This window comes from Egretta garzetta, unplaced genomic scaffold (assembly GCF_000687185.1).
Source record: "Egretta garzetta isolate BGI_Z169 unplaced genomic scaffold, ASM68718v1 scaffold148, whole genome shotgun sequence".
NCBI lineage: Eukaryota > Metazoa > Chordata > Aves > Pelecaniformes > Ardeidae > Egretta > Egretta garzetta.
This window is the reverse complement of record NW_009260669.1, coordinates 1,686,989-1,697,576: the sequence shown is the minus strand read 5'-3', so window position 1 is coordinate 1,697,576 and position 10,588 is coordinate 1,686,989. Positions and strand designations below refer to the sequence as shown.

Below are 10,588 nucleotides of genomic sequence, written 5' to 3'. Positions count from 1 at the left end.
TGTGGTTAGTAAAACACAGAGAAGACTCCGCTAGTTCCCTGCGACTTAAAATTACCCTTGGGGAGAGAGTCAGCAGGTGTTAGGAGAGTGTAACGGGAGGTGTTAAACTGCATTAAGAGGGGCTGAGGCAGGACAAAATTTCCTACAAACAAGTGAGTTTGAAAAATGTCGTAAGTGCCCACCTCAAAATATGCCAGAACCGCAGAAGAAATGTGAAACACTTGCTCCCTATTGTTCTTCTGTTCCAAGAAAGATTCATTTCTTGTACATGTTGTGCTCCTCATGAGTTGGGATTTTTGGGTTCTCATCCAGTCTCAGATAAAAGCCTGAGCTAAAACTGCTGTGGAACCAATAAATGATGTAGTCTTGTTATTTAATACTGTATTGCTTTCACTATGAAACAAAACTGAATGCCTTAAAAGACATTTTTCTTAACACGGGGATTTTTAGATCTGGTTTTGATGTTTGTACAGAAGCCAAAGCACAAAGCTGAACTCATGGTATATGAAGGTTTGAATACAAAGTGACAATTACAAAAATTACTTCTTAATTTTACAGTCCTCTAGACTACTTTGTTAATTATCAGCAGCCAAAAGTGTCTGATGATTCCATCCTACAAAGTATCCCTGATTATCTGCTTTCCTTTGAGTAGGCACCTGAGTGAGCCAATTGACTCTGGCACTACTTCTACTCTCCCTGATGTTAACTGAGCCATAAGTGTTCCCAACATCTTGCAGAATTCTGCCTGAATGTATTACTTAAGAATGAACTCTCTCTGATAATTTTTTTCCCAATGTGCACATCACTACTATGATATGTTGTGGTTTTTGAAACGTCAGCTGCCCTGTCACTTGTCACCCCAGGTCTTTACAGCAGTCAGTGATCAAGCAAGTGATTCTGAAAAGGAACAGATACAGTAAACTATTGGGGTGGGTTTTTTCCCTTTGTGGTGTTGCCATGAATTTCAAGAATGAAGGCATCTGTGAGTTGCTAGGAAGCAGCTGTAATCTTACTTATGCATTATATATAGCAGAGAGTAAGACATATTTAAAATACTCAGACTGATTTCTTTCAACATACAGAATGCTTCTGGGGAAGCAGCATTTTTCAATGCGTTCCACAATGGATTACTTGTGATTAAAAAAAAAAAAAAAAGTATTGTGAGAAAAAAAATCTCTGGCATGTATTAGAAGCATTAGTGTAACTTTGGAAATAGGATACAGTAGTAAGAGGATAGAATTTTCTCCTTCTGGGCAGATTATATAGTTGTTTGTGACTACGAAAAAATTGAGTTAAAGGAAAGTATCTACAGTAATAAAAAGTTAGCAATAATAATCACTCAAATGGATCAGAATAGTTATTTCTGTTTTCTGACTTTTCCAGCTCCCAAGATCTCTTCATATGCTTGGGTGTCTGTCAAATGGTTCCCCTTCTCTGCTTTTCTCACATAAATGAGATCATGTCACCTATATTCATGGCACTCATAAAGCCAAAAAATTGAAGTAGTGAATATGTGGGTGTTTAACAAAGTTATTCAAATTAAAACTTTTTTTTCACGAGAAAACATGTTGAATATTTCTTCCTGGTAAAACAACGTAATTTTGGCAAAATATTTGTTTTCAAAATTTTAATATTACCCAAAATTTCAGCAAGAAATGTACTTCTCTGTTTTCAAGCTAGATGATTCCTTTCTCCCCAGGATGAAATACTAATTTTTTGGGGGTCAGCCTGTTTGATTTTGTTTTGGTTGGGGAGTGGGAGAATGGAGAGCAATGAATGAGCACAGAGTTGAAGTAGATGTATGAGGTAGAAAAACACTTAAGTTATGCCATTAGCTACATTTTTATTTAATATTCTGATACATTGTTTTGGTTTTGTTTGGGGGCTTTTATATTTTATTTCAGTCAAGAATTGTAAGGCAACTCTCTTTTCTCTAGAGAACGAGCAGATAGAAATAGGCCTGTATCAGAATGAATAAAGCTCTGGGAATGCCTGCTCCTTTTCAGTAACTATAAAGGTGACTTGGGTCCTTGCTCAGCTTTAGGTTTAGAAATCTCAAACCTACGTAAATCCCCAACGAAGTATCAGGAAAGAGCAAACATAATTTTTCAGTTCTTAATGATTTTAGCAGAGAATTAGATATTGCACAGGAGCAGCTTTGGTGCGAACCGGCACCCAAAGCGCTATGCCTTGGGTGGGACTTCAGAAGTTATCTTGAACCTGTTGGCTGGGCTGGACCGCAGAAGTGTCCTGCAGACGCTGGGGTATTTCTGCATCTTGCTCCCCAGCAATCAAGCTCTGAATCCTCTTTTACTTTGAGGGCAGCTGTGTACATAAGCTACTTCTCTGCATTCATGACATACTGTGCTGCAGCTAATAAGTTATCTGGGGTTTTTGGTGCATGAGGTGTCTGTTGCAAAAGTGCTGTCTCCAAACATGGTGTCAGATTAGGTCATGCAAGCACCTGTGAAAAATGTTCCCCAATTCTTCTAGTTCTGGGCAGTTAATGCCAAGCTAACATAGTTTCCTTTGTGCAGCTTCAACCTGAGTTGGGGATGGAGGGGAGTTTTGAACTGACTGCACAGTTTTAAGGGAGCTGGATGATGGCAGCGGGGTCTGTCAGCAGTCTCAGACATGACAAGCAATGAACCAAGTCTAAGTTTCACCCAGAGCCTCCAGTCGGGAGTGAAAGGAGATGGGGCCAGGGACAGGTTGGAGACAAGGCTCCAGTGTAGGTCCAACATCCATCCAAGAGACAGAACTGGAGAAAAGTTTTATCATACATCCGAGAGATCCATTTAGGAGATGGGCTAACTATGGCATAGGGTTAAGGTCCATTCAAGAGGTAGGGCTGGAGACAGTCATACCCATCCTGTAGCCAAGGACTGGGCTGAAATGGAGCCTGTGGGCAGGGGTGCAGGTGGAGGTTCCCATTGAGGCAGGTCATGGTCATTAAGGTCTGTTAGAGCCCCATGGTGAAAGAAAGCAAGAGACTTTTTGGAAGGACCAGAGGGAACCAGCCATTGGAGGCCCTCTCCAAAAACAGGGTGTGGGCAGGAAGAGATTAATTTACAAGACCTTTATTTCAGTTTTGCTGTTCTGAGATTTATTTATTTATTTATTTATATGATAAGTTAATCACTTTAGTATATAAGTGTCTAAAACCTAGCTTCAGATTTCACAAGCACTCTCAGTATTTTGGTGTAGTCACTTTCAGAAAAGATGGACCAAGACCCAACACAGTTTTGGTTGACCTGGGGTCCCAAGCTTGGTAGTATCTTCAGGCATCATGATACTCTCCAACTGGTCTAGACTGATTGTACTGATTGTTGACAGGGGTGTCCATCGGCCTAGCTGAGCTAAGTTGTCTTGAAAGTAGTACTGAAAAGAACATCAGTATATTTACCTTGTATAGATAGCTACTGCTGGAACTGTTGAGTGATTTTGTTTCTCTATTCCTAAGAATATTTCAAGGTAGGAAAAGATAGAGCATGTCTGGTTAACTTTTGAAATTCTGGGCTTGAACTTCTGCAGATGTTGTCTCATGAGACTTCTATGTCCATGAAAGTGTTCGGTGATGGAACTAAGATTGCCGTGTTCACGTCCTATGTTTGGGCCCTCAGCCAGGTTACCGCTGCCTGAAGAAAAGGCTCCATTGTTCCTTAACTTGGGAGACTGACAGTTTCAAAACAAACAAACTAACGAAGAGGCAAAGGAATTCTACTGGAGTTTAGAATAATTAATCATGAATTATTATTCCTTGTTATTTGGGTAGTCTCTGTAAACAGTGCCAAGACCACAGAACCAAAGCACAGATCATTTATTACTCTCTAACTTTTTCTGAGTGTAATAAAGCAGGAGGGTCATTTAAATAAAATGTCAATGTTCCAGCGGGGACCGCAATGCCTGCCACAATGTAGCAAGAGCCATGCAATGAAGGAGCATCTTTAATTCTCTCAATTGGTACAGAAATGTTTGACTTTCCCTCGCAAGTCTTACGGAAAGCAAAGCAAATGTCTCTTGCCCTTGAAGACTGAATGGAGAGGGGCATGTTCTGCTGAGGAGCTGGCAGTTTTTCTAATCTTTACCACACTTAACTATTGCCATTCTTCTTGTCTTGTTTCATACTAATGTGACTCTCCCCGTCATGTTCTCTCCCTTAAAACCTTGCAGTTCATTATACCAGAATAAATATTCAGCATTTAGAAAGCAATTTTAATACATTCTTACCTGAATGGGAAAGTGCATGGCTATTGACTTCAGAGAAAGTAGTTTTTTGTTCTATGACCTTACCAATTTTACTTCATCATGCCATGAGGCTTTATTCTGTGAGAAATGGTAGGGGTTTACTGACAATTTGGAGAGCTTTTAGCAAAACATTCATGATTAAAGTACTAAAAATGATTTTAGACCTAAAACCCAACAGAAGCTTGCATTCACTCGGTCAAAGCAATTTAATAAAATGCATTCAGATTAGCTCTTCTTAACAAGCCATGGGGCCTGCCAAATTGCATTTTGAAAGACAAATGAACACACCTTTGCCGATAAGACCCTTTATGGCTATTTGAGATGAGCTTCTGCTAATTGTGTTTGACTGCTAGGTGGGAGGCTTGGAGAAGGAAAAGTTTGTCACAGGCTGCCAAATCCTGAAGCATGTATCATTTCCCCATGTGGTGTTGTGCTGAACTGCTGTAGTGCCATGGCTGAATTAAAGAAAAGGGGAGCAGGCGACAAATAAATTATGTACGCACCTCTTAAATAATGAGTGAATATTTCTTACATTGTTCCTTGGTCATTGAGACAGGTCTCACACTTCATGAAAATAAACGAGCGTGTGAAGTTCCAAGTTATTTCTGATGCCTTTTGTTTGGGAGCTTGTGGGATAAATCTTCCACTGGCAGTAGAAGCAGGGGAGATAGGTGCTCTGAGCCCTGACATGGGGTAAAGCCAAGAGAAGGCGACAGAATCACTGATTCAACTCAACTGTGTGGGATCTTGTGCAAAACTCAAAGTTTTTTTCTAGGGGATTGGTTTGAATTTTTTTTGGTTTTAATCACTGACAGATAACAGCTTGTGAAGCCAGCCTTGGAGTCAGGCTTTCTCAGTAGTAGGACCCACAATGCCTATTAAAAAGGTTTTAAGTTGAAATATAAGCAGGACTCCTGTCTCTTCTGGTGGTGATCTACTTGTTAAATGATTCAGGCTTCTGAACTATTCTGATAGCTGGAGCTGGAGAAGAAAAAATGAAAATGTTTCTTTTTTTTTTTTTCTATCAGTGTACCCACAAGACCACACTTTGATAGTCTGCAGCTTTCAAACCATTCAGGTTCCCTGTAGGAATGGGGTGTGTGAAAAATTTCAGTGCTTCCAAATTGGGGTTTATAGGTTCATATGTTTGTTATATGGATTAGGTACAGGGATGAAAGTGCAAATTTTCCATCCAGATTCTTGAACCCTTACCAGTATGGCTTACTGTAACTTTGCTCTATATTGAAAGGTTCATTCCAGCCTATTATGTGTGTTGTGTTGGTGAGGTGAAAAATCATGGTCATGTGGGTGCAGTGCTCCATCACCTTAACTTCTGCTGAGGCTGTTAGATCACAACCTGTTAGAAACCCTATTTCACTAAGTGCTTCAAGATGTCAAAGAATCAGCCGTGCGGCGCTTGCCCTTGGATAGCTGGTCAGCACAGTCCCCCAGACACCCTTATCATCCATCTCCTCCACACCTGCATTACGTGAGCGCACACTTTGCTGTGCCCCTATTGTGTATTTTCTTTGCTTGTGGCCTTAATGTTCTTTTTATAATATTGAGTGAAAAAATTAATTACAATGAAATGGCATTTTTGCAATGAACTACTGCTTTCTCCAAATTTTAGAGTAATTGAATCTCCCAGATGAAGAGGGATTATATTTAAGTTTCCTTATTCCTTTCAATGTTGAGTAACAAATGAAAAGCAATTGCATGAACAAATCTGAAAAAAACAAGAAGCCAGGAAAAAATTGGACAAACCAAACCAAACCAAACCTTTCCATAAGTAAAACAAATTAATGCTTTAAAATTACTTTAAAAATTATTATTATAAAACTTCTGTTAAAGTTATCTTACATTTTTTTTCTAGCAGATTTGCAAAATCTTGTGGCCACTCTATAAATTTAGTAACTTTTGATGCAGGTGTACTTCACACAGTCATGAATGAAGTTTAAAGAATTTGGCAGTACATTTCTCTTCAAAGAATAAGACACAAACACCTGGTAACACCCATATTCCAGTGTCTGTTCTTTGTGATCAGGGTGAATATTAGCTGATGATGGGAAAACCTGAGAGTTTTGCTGGATTTGACGGTCACTCTAATTTAGATGCTCTTCTGAAATTTCCATTCTTGATTCAGGCCATCTGGATCTATAAAACTGATTTCTACTCTTGCCTTGTGTGTAGGACTGTAAGGCTCTTGCCACTACAGTCAATTTAACTCCAAATCCCACTGCTGACTCTGTAAATTTTATGTGTTCCACAGAAAAAAATGTAAGAAATTCTGTAGTGATCAGTTGTAGGATAAAATTTCTTTTTTTTTTTTATTAATAATTGGCCTATAGATCATTTCCATTATTAAGATCTGACCTCAAAAAAAAAAAAAAAAGAGATTTTGGGTTATACCTGAGATAAACTTTCTGTGTGGCAATTTGGAAAACGAAGCACCTCAAAAATATCCAAACTATAATCTGAGTTCGTTAGAAACTATCGTCTTTTGTAGTGGTTTTCTGCTCATGATGCACTGATTTTTAAAAATAATTGCTAACTATGTGGAGAATTAAAGCACATTCCAGTTACTGAGTTACTGGTGGAAAGGAAAGACTGTACTTCCAAAGGAAAAAAGCCCCAAACCCAACAAATTCGGTGTGAAATTCAGAACTGATGAAAACCTCTGACAGCTTATGAGACTCCTGATAAAAATTTGCAGCTATAACTGTAGCTGTCAGAAATTTATTTGTGATAAATACCCAATACAAGCATCAGAGATGTATTTTGGTGAGTCTCTTTAAGGTCTCCATAGCTTTAACCCGAGAAACCTGGCGGGGCTGGTAGACTCAGTCTCCCCTTCCCTGCCTGTGCCTGGAATTACTCCCCAGGAGACAGCACAACCCCCACCAGGCAGTGTTGCGGAGAGGCAGAGTACTTGGGTAAACTCAGGCCATCTGTTGGTTGCATAAATTAGTTTTCCCCATTTGCCCATCTAGCCATAAGGTATCCAGGTTTTAAATTTCTTTTTCCCCCCAAATAACGTATTCTTTCTTTAACCACTTCTAGTAGGACAGCAATAGGCAAATGGATTTGCTGCCACTTTACTTCTTTACCTATTGTGGTCGCGTGCATTTAATTGTAGTGGCTTTGTCTAACAAATCAAATTATCTCCTTTATATACGTGTTCTGCTTTGGAAACAGTTAATGGCTCCTCACCAGCGATAACCTTTATTCATGATAGAGGAGAAACATGATTATAGTTCCTTCCCCCTGTTCCCCCATCTTTTTTCCCCTCCCCCCCTCCTTTTTTTTTTCTTTTCTCTTTTTTCCTCTTATTTGTTTTCTTCATCTTCTTTCCTCATGAATACTAACACTATAATATGAATAAATAGATAAGGGACTAAACTGATTACATTAGCATAACTTAAATGATTTATTTCAACCATTATCTTTGTTGTTCAGCATTCAAGGAAGAATTAAATTCAGCAATAACTATTTGATTTCAACTTCAATCATTTTAAAGGATCTCCATTTTGCTTTTCTCTCAGCACTCTATGGAAATCAGATTCCTGGAGTATTTAGCAGTTGAATAGTCCATCGATAGAAACAGTCAGTTCTGAAGGTTTATTAAATGATTTTTAGTGGCACCTTCTACCTCTCAGACAAGGAAGGTGAAGTATTCCTTTCACAAGGCACGTTTGGATTAATAGTCTTTCCTGAAGCTCTCCAGTAAGAAGAGAGGACGTCTTGATACCTGTTCTGTCAAGTCACCTTGCGTATTTTGAATGTCTGTTCCCATTTTGATTTATTTCCGTTTTTTCCTCTTGCAGATCTATTTGAAAAACAAGGATTTGTATACTGTAGAAGCCAACAACCCTCGTCAGCTAGTGGAAATTGCAGCCAGAGACATTGAAAAACTTCTGAGTAACAGGTCTAAAGCCTTGGTGGTGAGTACTAATGGGTTAGGTTTTCTATTTAGCATTTTAAAAAAATCTTTTTTTGTTATTGAAACATGCTTTTATTGTTATTTTTTCTGCCTACACACTTAGGGGCAGTGTCAGCCTGATGTGTACAGGACATGACATGTAGAAAGACAGCTCGTGACTTCATGGTAGAAAATGAACTCATTAGTTTGTTGGCATAGGGCAGATGCTTATAATATTGACAGACAGATTAGGAGCCATGGCCAAGTAACAAATCAAGTTATAAATAGATTGGAAAATATTCCTCTAAGTGACGCACATGAATGTTTATGACTTGAAGATCACTGTAGTCTACAGTCAGTAGTGATCTTGGGGAAACAAGCAGAGCTTTTTTTAAATGTGATTTAAAAATAATTGTATCTTTGAAGTCATGATGTTCATTTTGGTATTACTGCTAACTACATCTGGTGATATTTGGTCTCTTCATCTTTTTAGTTACTGAGCCTTTCTTGATGGTAGCAACTAATTCTTCTCCTTCAACAAATGTAGCCATGTGTGAATCAGATTCATTTCCATACCTATTCTATTTCTGACTTGCTAATTTAATCTGTATTTCAATCATGTGTCATATCAGCAAAGTTAATCCTGAACTATTAGTGTGAAGACCATGCTGCACTATCATGATTCTCTATGCTTTAAATAAGTAGCTATTTCTTTAAAGTGCTTTTGCCAGCAGTCCCTTTCTCTTCTATCCCATAAGACACCAAGCCTGGGTAATTGCTTTTTATGATTCCTACTCACATCACTCTGACTTGTAAAAGAGTTTAGAGCGCTTTGCAGAAGGTACTGACCAAACATGCACGGGGGATCCGGATAAATTCATAAACATGCTTTTTACAGATTAGAGCCATTAGAAATAGGTTTAACGGATGGAACAGCAGACTGGGATTCCCTGAGCAATTACATATCCACATAGACTTGCAGATGAGTTCGGACGTGTCATTTAAGGAAAAAGAGAGAAGGAAAACGTATTAATTCACCTAACGGTAGACATCTACTCAGCTGGTCGTCCTAAGCTCCCTTTTTGTTCAGTGGAATAAAACAGGCACTTCTCAGTCAGGACTGACCTGACATGTTCTGAATAAGACTTTAAAATGGGATGAACTACAGCCCAGAACTACTCCTCTCTTTATCAGAGGAGCCTCAATGTCTGTACTGTAGGTGTGTAAAGCTGGAGGAGATGAGTCCCACCCAAGCAGTCCTTTTATCAGTACAGTTTCATGCAGCTGAAGAATCAGCTGGAGAATGAAACTGCTGCTGCACGCTATCCTGAGGACTAGCCTTCTTGTAGGCGATGAGATTTTGCTTTGTCCGTTGTCCGTGTGTAGGTACCACAGGAGGTACCCATTTTCCTGCCTTTTGTTCTTAGCAGGATTTCACTCTTCCAGTTTCCCTAGCTTCCCTAACATGCAAAGTACATCAGTGTGACCTGGGCCAAAAGCTTCTCTGCTTCGGTCAAACATGTGTAAAGTAGATAGATACAATTTTTTTTGTTTGTTTTCCTGTTTTAACTCGGTGGGTATATGTTTATGTAGCACTCTATGGACTTTGTATTATTATTGCAAAATATTACAAGTCATCTGCAGGCCTTTGTGAACACACCAGTTTTTCCACCATTTTCCCATCAACCCATATAAATCTGATGTTTTTAAGTTACCACAGCCAAATTTTGTATTTTCTTGAGACTCAAGATTAATATAGGGGTTTGTGTGTGCCTGTGGTGGTTTGATCTTAAAGCTTAAAGAAAATTAAATAAGTATCTCATGCTTACTTTAGAAAAGATTCCAGAACAGTTCTGTGAATGTGGAAGAAGAAGGGTACCCACCTCATTTTAGGCAAGCCCATGGTCACTTTTTGAAAAGGGTGATATGATTCTGTTCCCTGATGTAAAAGAAGGTTAAATTAGGGGAAGGATGTTCCTTCAGTCCCGATGATTTTTATTTTTTTTTTTTAAAGAAGTCTTGTAGTCTTCAGAACTTCAGAGAGAATTTTAAATTATCAAGTCAATGCATCTGGAAGGCAAAAAAAAAAAAAAAAAAAAAAAATCCTCCAGAGGTATTAGTGGCTAAGGACTTCTGAGTTTAAAACCAATGCTATTATTTTGGAGGATGAGACTCACGATGTCTTTAATGCTTGGGGTTGCCATTGCTGCCAGTGCTGCAACGAATGTACAGTACTTATTATTTTTAGCTGCATGCCATCATTTCAGGATGCGTGTCACCAAGACTCCTGCAGGACTTATTTATCAATCTTGCCACTTCATGCAGAGTGAAATTCATCCCCAAACAGGTGGAAATAACTTGGCTCCCCCCACACACCTCACGCAACTGAATTAGATTTGCCATCCTTTAAATACTGATCAA

At 38.8% G+C, this 10,588-nt stretch overlaps 1 protein-coding gene across 1 annotated transcript in view; it reads left to right on the top strand.

Moving 5' to 3' along the window:
* The window catches only part of CACNA2D1 (calcium voltage-gated channel auxiliary subunit alpha2delta 1), a 364,004-nt gene that overhangs the window by 10,361 nt on the left and 343,055 nt on the right, over positions 1–10,588 (top strand). The window contains exon 3 of the mRNA XM_035901091.1: positions 8,073–8,189. Within this exon, the coding sequence (XP_035756984.1) occupies positions 8,073–8,189 (117 nt within the window). The remainder of the gene's footprint in view (positions 1–8,072; positions 8,190–10,588) is intronic.